Source organism: Suricata suricatta, chromosome 2 (genome assembly GCF_006229205.1).
Source record: "Suricata suricatta isolate VVHF042 chromosome 2, meerkat_22Aug2017_6uvM2_HiC, whole genome shotgun sequence".
Classification (NCBI taxonomy): Eukaryota; Metazoa; Chordata; class Mammalia; order Carnivora; family Herpestidae; genus Suricata; species Suricata suricatta.
Genome location: NC_043701.1, coordinates 47,574,971 through 47,590,264, shown reverse-complemented (window position 1 = coordinate 47,590,264; position 15,294 = coordinate 47,574,971). Strand labels below are relative to the sequence as shown.

The window sequence follows — 15,294 nt, the reverse complement described above, 5'->3', positions numbered from 1 at the left end:
TATTTTTGTTGGTTTACTCTCTCTATTCCTAACCCATAAGCTCCATGTGGCAAAAGACTTGGCCTATCTTCAAAGCACTAACCCCAGTGCCTAGACCATACCCACCACACGAAAGTACTCAACAAAGGTTTGTTGCATGAAATGAAGAGCACTGCATGACCCTTGCAATCAAGTACTGTCATCATAATAAAAAGAAAAGAGTGTATAGTCAGAAAACAATATGTAATCTTGCAGGAATTATATAATAATTTTAAGGACATTTCACTGAAGAAAAAAAAATAAAGGTCTCTAGAATAAGATTCTAGTTCTAAATTGGCTATCAAGCTGGAGAACCCAAGGCAAATCCCTCAACGTCTTTGGATCTCAATTTCCCATGTATAAAATGAGAAAGTCAAATTAAGTTATTAGTGAAGTCCCTTCTACTAATAAAACTCAATTCTAAGGGAAAAAAAGACACTTAAAAAAGCTAGACCTACTATTTAACTCCAGCAAGTCCATGAAAACACCATAACAAGTCTTACTGAATTTTTATCAACTTACTTTTCTAGATCTTAACTGAGTACAGATATCTCATACCAGCTCACCAGAGTGGCTACTTCGGCAGCGTTTAGGCAAACATTCTCCTTTGTGATCAGGTATATAGAGATGCAAGTCAGAGACCGATCTGCAACAAACAAAACTCTTTTCTGGACTGGCTTAATAATAAATTTTATTTTAGCGACTTAGCTTTGGCATTAAAGTTGGCCTTTATGCTAACTGTGGTACTGTCATTCTTCAGGAAGGCTTTAGAACACTTAGACTACATAAGCACAGGCGGCACACTTATCAATATGTTAGGCAATAAACACATCTACATAATAACGGAAATATCAGCTATACTGGCTCCATCAGTTATCTATTGCTGCATAACACCCCAAACTTAGCGGGTTTATTTGCTCACAATTCTGTAGGTGAGCAATTTAGACTAGTATAGCTGGGCAGCTCATTTGCCTGAGGTCAGTAACAGAGCTGCAGTCCTCTGGGAACTGGACTCTGGCTGGCTGGTCAAGATGGTCTCACTCGGATGCTTGGTGGTTAGTGCGCCTCTAGGAGGCTAATCCAGGCTTCTCTATGTGACGGCAGAAGAGTCCCCAGGAGCAAGACAGAGCAAAGTGCTTTTCAAGTCTATCCTTGTGTAACATTTGCCAACACACCACTGGCCAAAGCAAGTGAGATAGTTCAGAGTCAATGCAGTGCATGGATACACAGAGTGGATTCAGAGACGTGAGTCATTAAATGTGATTACCATTAGATGTGGTAACAATGTACCACACTAGCTGTTAGCTATTTTTAGCACTATAAGGAGATGATGATTTCATAATTTAAAGGATACCCTTCCATTTAGCCATCTTTATTTTCCTCCTTCGATTAAATTAGAACTTTACAGAAAATAATTTTAAAAATCTAGTCTTCGTCTTGAGCAAATGACTGGTTTCTTCAGTCCAGCCTTTCTAGAAAGTCTCCAACTAGAAACAAATCTTCAACCTCTAATTATATGTGTATATTTATGCACACGTGTATGTGTTTGTGTGTGTGCATGTATGTACATGGTATACATATACATTTTGATTACATAGTAATTTTGATACATTTTGATTACACAATTTTGGAAAATTTGGAAATTATGGAAAATCATAATACCTATAAAACTATCATTCCCAGATACCCACTCTTAATATTTGATATAATAATATGCTTTTAGAATTTTATTAGTGAGAATCCTTGTCTTCTGATTGAAATGATTATTTGATTTTTAAGTATGCTAATATGGTGAAATATATTTATAGATTTTCTAATATAAGTCATTTGTGTACATATGAGATAAAACAAACCTGACTGTAGTGTTTGGTCGCTTTTAGTGCTTGTTTCAGCAGCACATATACTAAAATTGGATCTCTTTTATACATGGTTGGATTTAGTTTGCTAATATACTTTTTAAAACTTTTTACTTCTGTATTCATGACTGATATAGACCTAAAATTTTTCTCTCTCATTTCGCTCTCTTTCTGTTTGAAGTATCAGAGTTACACAGGTCTCCAAATGAGCTGCGCAGTATTTCCTCTTTTTCTACTGTCTGGAAAAGTTCATATGAAAATGGAGATGACCTGTTCCTTCGAATCCTGGTACCATTCATCCGTAAAACATTAGCTGGGCCTAAAGTTCCCCATGTAAAATGATTCTTTCTTTTTTACCATTTACTCAACTTCTTTGACAGTTAAAAGATGATTCAAACTAATTACTTCTTGAATCTGTTGTAAAAAGTTAAATTTTCTAGGAATAGCCGTATTTCTACCCACAGCAGTTTGGACCAAAAATTCACAACTCTTCAAAGTTGTGACATCCTTTTGTCTGAACTTAGAAGAACAAGCAATGTATTTTGAGTGTACTAAATACCAGAAGTGAGTTTTGTTTTTGTTTTCGGTGAGGAAATGAGACTCCTAGAACAGGTTTAAAAATAACTGGATATGTCTTTGGGTACGACAAAATTGTAATTGCTTCTTCTGACAAACAGAAATAGGTGTGCATAGATGTTAGCTGCCACTTACCACCAGAAACGGGGGCATCCATGAAAACTGCTCCCATTTTCTCAACTTCTTTGGCCAATTCCTTTGAAACTGCAGGATCAATAGTACTGGAGTCTATTAATAGTGAGCCCTTCTTCACTTTTCTAAGTAAATAGATAAAAATAATAGTTTAATTATAGGTTTCTCATTTGAAAAATAGTTTGCAATTCTGAATAAACATTTTATGCAACTACCTTCAGAATTAGAATCTACTAAAAGCTGCCAGATATCAAGGAGGTCTTTGGTTTGATATTAAAAACCTTATTAGAACTGGTTAAAAATCTCAAATTCATTTTCAGATCAATTAAAGTTCAAAGTAAACCTAAACTCTTTCAAACAAACCTAAATAATCTAATAAACTACGTGCTATAAATCCTGGCTTCAGGTGAAATACACCATACCATAATAATATAGGTAAGCAATTTAAAACACCTATTAACTTTAAAAGGTCTATTTGATAAGATTTAAATTTTTGTTTGTAAAATAGCTGGGCTCTTTAAAAAGTATTTTATTTGTCTTTAATAAGGCATCTTGCCAATTCCACATATCCGTGTCCTTTCCACTCGGCAGAATAAACACAAGCCACTGAAATTTAGCCATTGGCTCCAGGGTGGCATATTCTTGAATAATTAGAGCTTTTTAAAGATAAAATAAAACATCAAAGAGGCAGAAAGGAAAATATAGGAATGAACCTGGAAATCTCACAAATAGTTTATGTGCTCTTTATGGTAAACTTACATATATACATTGGCAAAGCAGGGCAACTGTCTTTTCCTCTATCCTATTTTACACCAATACTAAATGGCATTCTTATAATAAGACAATTTTGTTCGCATTATAAGTACAGATTATATCTATCTATGTGGCTCCCTTATAATCTATGTCTATCTTTACTGGCTAAAACACTGACCTAAATTATAGTTTATTTAAAGGGCTATGGCTGGGGTGCCTGGGTGGCTCAGCTCAGGTCATGATCTCATGGTTCGTGGGTTCGAGTCCCGCATCAGGCTTTGTGCTGGCAGCTAGCTCAGAGCCTGGAGCCTGTTTCAGATTCTGTGTCTCCCTCTCTCTCTGACCCTCCCCTGCTCACAGTCTCTCTCTGTCTCTCAAAAATAAATAAAAAACATAAATAAATAAATAAATAAAGGTCTATGGCTTACCTTTCATTGAAACTTCCCAAAGTCCTTACTACAGATCAACTAATCATAATTATGACTGAAAAATTAGAAATGAATAAATATAAATACTGAAGAAATAAACAGAAAATCATTGCTAAAAAACTATTAAAAGAAAGAAAAATCTTCCTTATTAAAAAAATAGCATACAAAAACGATATAAATGACCATTTTAAACATATGAATTGATCTGGTCCAAATGCAATGATATATTCCATAAAAAAGAAATAGTATGTTGTATTATAGGTCACTGAAGTAATTAATATTAATTATGTGACACTAATACTCTTAAGGTCTTAAATATATATTTTTTTAATTTGAGAGAGAGAGAGCACGCAGCAGGACAGGGGGCAGAGGATGAGAATGAGAACCTCAAGCAGGTTTCACACTCAGCATGGAGCCTCATGTAAGGCTTCATCCCACAACCCTGCGATCATGACCTGAGCTGAAATTAAGAGTTCGATGCTCAACTGACTGAGCTACCCAGGCGCCCCCAAGGGTCTTAAATCTTGAAGCAAATGCGAAATATTCTTCAAAAATTACATATGCGCCCTGGGTATGGGAAAATGATCCTGACCCAGAAGAAAACAAAGAACCATCCATAAAAAATAAATTATAGTTCAATGTAAATCCACAATATATGAAAGCACTCCCTAGACAAAACTACTCTGCTAGTTGGCCACCATATTCCTTAGTAGAGAGTATTAAAAAATATTTTGTCTCCACACAAATTTTTAGTGACTTTTCCTGAAGAGGCAAATAAGCAGGTAATTAAGCAGGGCCGTAATTGGAACAGACTAGATAATGAGACCACTAAGTCACCTCAGGACCACACACACCATGGGCCTGACGGCTCAGTCCAAAATGAGTGTCTTTCAACCTTCTCTGAAACCTAAACATTTATCTTATCAGTTTTCTGCCTAATATCCAACTGTCTTTTGTTCGCAAGTTAGTTTTCCAAAGTAATTCAATTTCCAAAAACCTCAAATTTCATGTATTACAGTTTCACAAAAGTAAATTCTTTCTTTTAGCCCTCTGTATGTCTACAGGATCTACCAGTTTGTTCTCTCCCTACTGAAATTCAACAACAAAACAAGTTAGAAACAGGATATCAGTAAGACCAGAAAATTAAATTGGAAATTCAACCAGTGTCATTCTAACACAGCCACAAGGATTCGGCAATAGGCAGAAAGTAACCCAAAAGATTCTCAAAGCCAGGGAAGCTAAACACTGGCTAGAAAACTCTGACCCAAATTATATTTTATTTAAAGAGCTACTGCTAACCTTTAATTCCAGCTTCTCAAAGTTCTTACTACAGATGTACTAACCCAGAGGACATACAATAACTTTTTATAATATAATAAAATGTTAAATAATGGTGTTCTTTCCAATGTTTGGTTTTATTTTTCATAGAAACCTTTTCCTGAATTTCTATAAACCATAAGAAAATTATGCTTGTAACATTTGTACGGCTTAAAATGCAAGCTTTAAAAGTCTCTTAAATATGTTAGCAATGAAACCATAAGTTTAATGCAAGAGTTAAGGAAAGAAACAGAAGCAAAAAAAATTATTCCCCAAAGTCACATACTTGCTTTCAATGAAAAAAGAAACCCTTTACAATAAGAGAGAAACCACACCATTCACTTTTCAGAAAACAGTGTAGAAAATTTAAACAAACAGCATTGTAATTTCCTAAAGTGTTAACAAATGCAAAATTCATTAACTATCATAACACGAAAATTTCCATGGTTGAGAGATACATACTTTAGAATTCCATTTGCTCCAGAATAAGCTTCTATTGCATTGATACTGGTGGGCAACATTGTAATAATTCTGTCAGCTTTTTCAGCTACATCTGCTGGGCAAGACACTACCTTTAAAAAAAATTACAAAGGCACATAAATTAAATTAAAATGGAGGCAGTTTCAAGAGCTCGAGTAGGATTCACACTCTGGAATTCTGACTCTACAGAATCAAATCTACTGTTTATTTTAAAAAGTGTGAAGTGAGTTGAGGGGGAAAGGGCAAAACCCAACAGTCCTGGGAACAGGCGTACTTCTCATGGATTCCTCCAACTTGGATTCTTAAACAGCATACTTTTTGGTAAGATGCTTTGACTAAGAAAAAGATCCTAGTGCAACAGGCATGGTAGGTAGCTAAAGTATAGGATTCACCAGTGATTTCATAGGCAGCAAAATCCCCTGGTAAAATTTTAAGTCCAATTTACCACCATTCTCTAGTCTCCATTTTCAAGGAAAAAAAAAAATTAAGCCTAAAAAGGAAAAGGTCAGGACAAGGACATGAGCACTGACTGTAATAGCTCTAAGTACCACCATAAAGGCTGAGCCTGTAAGCTACCAGGACTCCAGTGGAAACTACAGATAATGAGACATACAAATAGGCATCAGGGTACGCTCTCACTTCTGCCCTCATTTCTGCCTTATGATGACCACAAACATACCGTAAAGGACAGTTACTGTCCACCCTGTGTGCGTGCAGGCATGCACGGATGTACACGCCCTCACGTTCCCCCAAACCCCCGCTCTCTCACACATGCACCCTGATACACCTGGCAAGTGAAGAGGTCAGAAGAGACTGGGAGCTCACGTCTTGAGTCAAACTCTCCTTTAACAGAAAGAATCTATCACCTCAATTGTTCTATTTAAAAAAAGACAAAGGGCTACCAGGAGGATAACTGCAGATTTCTGTGTAGATTCCTGTACATAGGTATTAACGATGGACACATTTTCTGCTAGGAAATGTGAAAGAAGCATAAGCATCCTGGAAGTGGGAATGCCTCTGCTTTTCGTATGGCAGAATTATACTTAATCTTTCTTTTTGTCTTCAATGTGCAATTGATGAGAGGGAAAGAATGGGAAGGCTAACAGTGTGTCATATAAATATTGTGAGCTAGAGGTGACCACAATTCAATTTTCTCTAGAAGACTATTAGCTCCTAAATCAAATTCTAGATAAAGTTTTAGCATAATTTCCTTTTTTTTAATTTTTTTTTAATGTTTTCTTTATTTTTGATACAGAGAGAGACAGAGCATGAGAGGGGAAGGGGCAGAGAGAGAGGAAGACACAGAACCGGAAGCAGGCTCCAGGCTCTGAGCTAGCTGTCAGCACAGAGCCCGACGCGGGGCTCGAACCCACGAACGTGAGATCTGACCTGAGCCGAAGCCGGAGGCTTAACTGACTGAGCCATCCAGGCGCCCCTAGCATAATTTCCTAAGTTATATTTTAAAATTTCAGGCGATCAAGAATCCTAGCATTTTGTGTATTAATAATAAATAACACAAACTATCTCAGACCCTAAGTCAAAAAAACATATATTCTCTGTCCTTCAATGTTTCATTCTAAAGGCAATATGGCATTTTAAGAGAGTCTACAGTGCAGCACATTCAACATGTACATTTTGATACATCATCAAGATTTGCCCCAAAAATTCTGGAAAAAAAAAAAGTTTTTTTCCATGCAGTTATGAAGAAATACTTCAGTTCAGTAAAAACTAATAAATACTGAGATTCAAAAGGAGGCAACTATTTGCTGACAAACAGTTCGAGTTTACTCAAGAAAAGCAGCGCTCAATAAGATGAGTATTAAAAAAAGGAAAAGTTGTAGGCGCCCTATTTCTCTACTCCTGGATTGCATCAAATATATGGGTTACACAGAGCGCCTCCTCTTTCCATCCCTCCTTAGAAGAAGTAATGCACACAGTGCTGGCTGATGGCATACCTCTCAGTGGCCTTTCCTTCCATTACCAGCTCCATTTCTCGTGATCTTTCAGGGACTGCGGTAAGCCCTGAGGTCACAGAGTCAACTTCGGACTTTCTCTCAGGAATTCAGAGAGTCTCTTCCATTGAAGGAAAGTCAATTCCACCTAGATAACTCTTTGGGAGGTGCCCTCAGGGACACTAACAATTAGTTCCCAGATCTAAGTGCACTTCACACCTCCAAGCTTCTCATACCCAGGAACTGGCAGTGCCAATTCATATAACTGCCAAGTGCATGGGGTGCCCAATCAGCCCCCTGCGTCCCTAGCATCTGCTTCTTGGGATGCCTGGGTTGCCAGAGTACGGCTGGCCCCGCAATTACATAGCAAAGTGGTGTCAAAGCTCACAGGTCCGGAAAAAAACACACAATGATAGTGAAAGCTGGGATGTCACCATGCACTGGCCACAACTGCTCCATGTCTAATGACTATATACATTTGGTACATTATAATAACACGTCTCTAGTTTGCACTACAGAAGGCATGTTTATCAGACAGATAGACAGACAAGTGTGTCCAGCTATTCAAATCACCTTCACTCCCATGTGAGGTCTTCAAGACTCTGAAATAATTGACTGACAAAATTTGGCCACGATTCAAAAGCTGGGGGTGGCGGGGTGGGGATGGGGATGAGGAGGAGGACAAACCTTGTTGCCAGTCTGACACTAACCACAGAAGCCTTTAGGAGCCAAACTAATTAGAGTCCCTTCAATTACACTTACTAATTGAATGGATAAGCAAAGACAGCATGGATCACTGAAAGCAATACTAATTTTAGGAAGCCAGAAACCCAGGTTTAAATTTTTTTTAATGTTTACTATGTATTTTTGAGAGTGAGAGACAGAGCACAAGCAGGAGAGGGGCAGAGAGAGAGGAAGACACAGAATCCGAAGCAGACTCCAGGCCCTGAGCTGTCAGCACAGAGCCTGACGTGGGGCTCGAACCCACCAACTGTGAGACCATGACCTGAGCCAAAGTCAGATACTTAACCAACTGAGCCACCCAGGCGCCCTCAGAGCCCCCAGGTTTAGCTGCAGCTCAGCCACTAAGCCAGTGTATGATTTTGTGCAGATCAATTAACCTCTCAGGCTTCAGTTTCTGAACCTATGAAATCATTTGGGTTGTCTTTAAGGGTTTCTATTTCCAAAGTAGAAAGGAAACTTAGGTAAAGAAAATTTTCACATTTAGTAACCCTACGTTCTCAGAAGGTATAGCCTCTGTGGAGAAGGACCCCTGGGACAGGCTACATCTACAGCGGTCGGTACAAAGGCCCAGCATTAGCAAAACGCTTCTACACCTCGCTGTGTGTGCACAGTCACTGACCACCTGCTGATGCAGGGCCATGGCTCCGCCCTGGCACAACCATGCAGACAGGTCTCTTGCTAATTCCAACTGCCTCACTCTTAAAGTATTATGCACTAAGATGTCTCTATTTTTCCATTATCTCAATTTTAACTACAGGAGAGGAGTTCCCTTGTGTATCACAATAGCTTTAGTCTTCAATAATTTTTGTAGCCGATGGCTCTGGATTTAGATTCATCTATATGCCAGTACCCATCACTGGCAGGTATATAATACGGAGAGTAGAGGATCGGATGAATTAAAAACAAAATCGGCTTTGCTGAGTAGCGGGAAGGAGGGAGGATGAGAGTATCCAGGCCCAGAATAATCTGAAGGAAAGGCACCTCCTTTTTACATATCCATCAGAAGCAGACAACGATCCACTCCATGTTTCTTAACTTTCCAAATAGAAAAGTACACTGTTACTTCAAAATTGCACTACACTTGAAAAACAGACAAAAACAGTTGTGCCTACATCTTGAAACATCTGGCCAACAATGAGGGAGCCCACTCAGCAAGAGGCTCTTAAAGCTCTCATTTAACAAGACTCAAGTGGAGGCCAACGTAGATCCCAAGAGAATTACTAAACCAAACATCCTCAGCCTTCCAACCCAGAACAGCAAGATAGTTTCCAAGTTTTTCAAGAGAAAACAAAAGAAAAGACCATCTAGTTAAGCCTCGTTCATCCAGCAGGAAACTCACACAGAAATGGTGTAAGCCCCAAGCCTTTTGGCATAGATCAATCAGCAGCATCTCCAAGGAAGTTCCTACACAGCAAAAATGAAGATGAAGCACAAGTCGTATGCCCTTCCTGCTAATGCTTAGTAAGAGAAATCAGTACCTTTTGCAAAATAAAGTGGGACGAAAGGGACAGCATAGAATATGTCCTTAAACTGGGATGCTATGAGATCACTTTATCTCCTAGTTTGGTTTTAATTTTTCCATCATTCTCTCACTTAAAAGTATGTCTCTAGCTCTCCTCCAAAGCACTCTGGACTTGGAAATACACCACTGTCATTGTGTCATTACCATATGTGGTGTTGGAGAATGAAGATTTGGGAGAGAGATGGTAGGGATTTAACAACCACCACAATGGCAGCAAAAACAGCACTTCCTATGTGTCATGTCCTCCAGGTTTAAATAGGTAGTGCTATTATCCCCATTTTGTAAAATGAGGAAATTTAAGTAGAGAGAGTTTAAATAAACAGTCTGTCCAAAGTCACACAGCCAGCATATGCTAGAGCTGAGATACAAGCCCAGGCAGTCTGGTTCCTGGGTTTATATTTTTACACCACTGTGCTCACAATTTATCAAGTCATGATTTCCAACATACAAAGGCTTGATAATTGTAATGGATTACATTCTTATAAAAGATTCTAAAAGCTGAAATGATCTATCTTTAGGTTAAATGATGATTAGGTTTAACCTCAGCAGGTTAAACCTGAGTTTCCAACAGAAATAAGGGTATGATAAAAGGACACTGAAAGAGGAATGCCCACATTGTTTATGGAAATGACCACAAATAACATACTTAACCAATTATAAATGCCCTTTCAAAATAGGTTAACCTTCTTTTCAAATAAACTCTGTGCCCAACATGGGGCTTGAACTCATGAGCCCAAGATAAAGAGTTGCACGCTCTACCTACTGAGTCAGCCAGGCACCCCTAGAATAGGTTAACATTTAAAGGCACATACTGATTAAATACCATCACACATGTCAAACATTTTTATCATGCCAAGTTTTTGTTTCCTTCATAACCCAGTTAGTATGTTCTACTACTAGCTAAGGCTTAAAGAAAAGCTCCAGCATCAGAATATTCTAAGGCATCTCTTCACCTCAACTGCAGGTGTCCACTTTGCACCTTGAGGGGAGGGGGGGGCTGCAGAGCAAAGACAGAAAGGAATCTGATCACATCTGTGCCCAAAATTCGACTGTGCCTCAGTCAGATCACTCCCCAACTCTTCCGTTACATCAAACAACAAATCCTCACTTTTCATTTTTTAAAAAAGAAAAAGCACTTCTTAAAGGAAATGTCCAAAGATCTTTAGAACCAACTGCTTCCCTAATGATCCAGATATCCCTATCTGATGTTTCTCTCCCTGCAAATTTCCCACTGAAAGCACAGTCAACATTAGAAATCAACTAGCCGGTCTGTGCAATCTTTGAGGGAGAAAAACTTGTTTTCTTCGGCTGCCATTTTATCAGCTTTACCTGATACAGTGATATTGGGAGAAACTAGGGGATGTGTCCTCAAAATGGAAGTGTCAACACACATTGGCTCTGAATTGTTGAACCATTAAACCTTTCATTACACTCTTGTGCACAATGGCAGGAAGTTTCAAGATTTTCACCTACATTTTTCCATCCCATTCCAAGTCTGGTCTTTGCCTTTTAGTAGCAGAATGAAACTCAGTTTTTCTGTTACCCAATATTTTACAAATTTAAACATAGCTATGAAATAATAATACTGACATTTCAATATACCAGAACTTATTCATTCAAACTAATGTTACCGTTTAAAGTAGCACTCTTAGGAAATCACACGTGTTCAAATGACACTGCCACCATTCAAAATGTGACGCTAGCGTATCATTTATCTACAAATGGTTTCATTTTATTATAGCATGGTACTTTCCTCACAGGCCCAAAGCTTTCTTAGCCTTTATTTTTCTCCCTTCATTCCCCCAAGTTTTACATTCTCCTACCATCCACTGCTCTTCCAACCAACACTCAGAGGATTCCCCAGAGCTAAGGTCTTAGGGGAACCAGAGATGTGAGGGAGGTAAGATGTGGGAAAAGAGCATTCCCTCTACCAGGCTGCTGTCTGCGTCTGAGCCAGCCACGGGACTTTTGTCACCAAGTGCCAGGGGCAGGGGTGGGAACTGCAGACAAGAAGCTAAGGCAAGTCTTCACTCTTCAATAATCTGGGAGGAGCAGCTACCCAGAGTCCATTTTCTTTCCTTCCTCATACCACTTACATATCTCAAGGAAAAAAAAGGAAAATCCGATGACTGAGTACTCGGTCCTCGAATCTTCTCACTTTTTAAAAATTTTTTTTTTTGTTTTTATTTATTTTTGACAAAGAGCACGAGTTTGAGCTGGGAAGGGGTAGAGAGAGAGACATACAGAATCCGAAAAAGTCTCTAGGCTCCAAGCTGTCAGCACAGAGCCTGACACGGAGCTCAAACTCACGAACCATGAGATCATGACCTGGGCGGAAGTCTGATGCTTAACCGACTGGGCCACCCAGACACCCCTTCTCATTTCTATTTAGCAATCTGAGAGATCCTATCTTCGTGACTTTCATTTCAGACTGTGCCACTTCTGTCTGGAGGTAAGCAAAGATTTATATACAATGTTTTTATAGTTCCTGTGCGAAATGAAAGGACTCTTTACAGTAAAGATAATTATTCTTTCCTCATCAAAAACTGCTTCAGTACTTTATTATAGTCAAAATACAATTTTAAAGAAACTCCCTTGTAATATTATTTAGTCTTGCCACCTGAAATACACCTATTACCCTGCCACATCCAACTCAACCTGTTTCATTCTCCACAGCCCTATGTGCACTGCTCGACGTATGGTAGGTATTCAACCTATTATGTGCTGCCTTAAAGTAGAAATCTCTAGAAACCTAAACTTGCTCTATACATAGGCATTACATTTTTTAGTATTTACTTCCAGTCTATCATCCAGAAGTAAGCTATTTAATTTTCTTTTTCCTCTCACAGTTTTCTGTATTTCTCATGAACTTTTTAGGATTCTCCCAATTCTGGGATTACACTCAGCCCTTAGCACCATCCTACAACTTGTACAAGAACTTCCTTCACGTCTCAAATAACAAAACTCCAAATTCAGTTACTAACACATGATCTCCTGTCATGTGAGTTACTGAAAAAGTTTAACAGATCCAAACAAGACCTGACCAATGGATGCTATCATCCAACAGGATATATTCTAGTCCAAAATTTCTTGAAATGACAGCCTAAAAACCAAACACTAGAGGTCTGTCCTAAGTCAGCCCTGTAATTCATTGCGGCACACAGTGTTTCTAGGTTGTCTCCTGGTTCATGGCCAATAACATATTTATTCATAAAGTGCTGCCATACTATATTTATGAAGTACATTCACATATATTCTCTCATTTAAGCCTCATAATCTAATGACATAGGTTGTCCACATTCCTATTTTACAGCTGAGGAAATCAGCGGAGGTGAAATAACTTGTCCCCTGTAATACAGCAGGGAAATATCTAAGCTGGGATTCAAACTAAGTTTCCCATCCCTAAACCAATTCGTGTGTGTGTGTGTGTGTGTGTGTGTGTGTGTGTGTGTGAAGGTATTTTATTTACTTATTTTTAATTTATTTACAAGTTAGCTACTAGACAGTATCATCTTGGCTTCAGGAGTAGACTCCCATGATTCATCACTTACATACAACCCCCAGCGCTCAGCCCAACAAGTGCCCTCCTCAATGCCCATCACCCATTTCCCCTCCCCCCCAACTCCCACCTCCATTAACCCTGTTTGTTCTCTGTATTTAAGAGTCTCTCATGTTTTGCCTCACTCTTGCTTTTATTTTATTTTTCCTTCCCTTCCTGTATGGTCATCTGTTAAGTTTCTCAAATTCCACATATAAGAGAAATCATATGATATCTGTCTTTCTCTGACTTATTTAGCTTAGCATAGCATAAAACCCTCCAATTCCATCCACGTTGTTGTAAATGACAAGATTTCATTCTCTTTAATCACTGACTAGTATTTCCATTGTATATATAAACCACATCTTCTTTATGCATTCATCAGTTGATGGACATCTGGGCTCTTTCCATGATTTGGCTATTGTTGACAGCGCCTAACCCTATTCTCATCCTAAGACAAACTGTGCCTCTCAATAACATGAGAAGCTATTTCCACCAAACTATCTGGTTTCACAGCACAGTCCATAGTTCCTGAAAGAAAAATAATACATAGCCAAAGCAAGCCCCTTTGACCTAACCTGGGAAATGTTCCAAGTCACCTGCCAAAGAACAGATCCCCCTCAATCTTTGTTGCATACCTGGATGTTGGATGAAAGTTAACAACACTATATGTATAAATACATATGTGTGTGTGTATAACAAATACATAATACGTATAAAATTAACAGTCGAATAGGTTTACAATTCCATTGGGTATACTCCTAAGTTGTCACTTATTGGAACGTAGATTTATTTTTAAACATCAAAATCTGGAACAAATATAAAGAAAAGGCCTTACCTGTTCACCTGCATCTTGAAACTCTTTGCATGCATCAGGGAACACATCATAAATAATGAGTGGATAGCCGTGTTTCATGAGATTTTTTGCCATTGGATTCCCCATGTTTCCCAGTCCAATGAATCCAACTGGAGTCTTAGATGCCATTGACCTAGAACACACTGATTTCAATAAATTACTTTCAATAGAGGCAGTGACATTTTGTATTGTAAACATTCATTAAATATTAGAAAGTCAACTGTTATTTAGATGTTTTCTATTTATTTTTTAAATATTTACTTATTTTTGAAAGAGAGAGGGACAGAGTGCAAGCTGGGGAGGAGCAGAGAGAGAGGGAGATACAGAATGTGAAGCAGGCTTCAGGCTCTGAGCTGTCAGCACAGAGCCTGATGCAGGACTCGAACTCATAAACAGTGAAATCTTGATCTGAGCCAAAGTTGGACGCTTAACCGAATGAGCCACCCAGGCGTCCCTAGATGTTTTCTATTTAAAAAAAGAACCTTTAAAATGCTAGTTTTAGGGGCGCCTGGGTGGCTCAGTCGGTTGGGCCTCCGACTTCGGCTCAGGTCATGATCTCATGTTCGTGGGTTCCAGCCCCATGTCGGGCTCTGTGCTGATAGATTCTGTGTCTCCCTCTCTCTCTGCCCCTCCCTGCTCATGCTCTGTCTCTGTCTCAAAAATAAATAAAACATTAAAAAAAATTTTTTTAATGTTAGTTTCAAGCTAATGATCACATTTTTTTTCAATTTTCTACTATTGTTTTATTTTTTTTAAATAGTTTATTGTCAAATTGGTTTCCATACAACACCCAGTGCTCTTCCCCATAAGTGCCCTCCTCCATCACCACCACCTCCTTTTTCCCCCCTCCCCCTTCCCCTTCAACCCTCAGTTCATTTTCAGCATTCAATAGTCTCTCAAGTTTTGCATCCCTCTCTCTCCCCAACTCTCTTTCCCTCTTCCCCTCCCCCTGGTCCTCCATTAGGTTTCTCCTGTTCTCCTGTTAGACCTACGAGTGCAAACATATGGTATCTGTCCTTCTCCGCCTGACTTATTTCGCTTAGCATGACACCCTCAAGGTCCATCCACTTTCCTACAAATGGCCATATTTCATTCTTTCTCATTGCCATGTAGTACTCCATT

General features: G+C 38.8%; 1 protein-coding gene across 3 annotated transcripts in view; it reads right to left on the bottom strand.

Moving 5' to 3' along the window:
- Positions 1-15,294, bottom strand: part of HIBADH (3-hydroxyisobutyrate dehydrogenase) — a 105,741-nt gene that overhangs the window by 77,266 nt on the left and 13,181 nt on the right. For all 3 annotated transcript variants that reach the window (XM_029925869.1, XM_029925857.1, XM_029925864.1), the window contains exons 2-4: positions 14,155-14,315; positions 5,543-5,652; positions 2,586-2,707 (exon numbers count right to left, since the gene is read on the bottom strand). In XM_029925869.1, the coding sequence (XP_029781729.1) occupies positions 2,586-2,707; positions 5,543-5,652; positions 14,155-14,315 (393 nt within the window). The remainder of the gene's footprint in view (positions 1-2,585; positions 2,708-5,542; positions 5,653-14,154; positions 14,316-15,294) is intronic.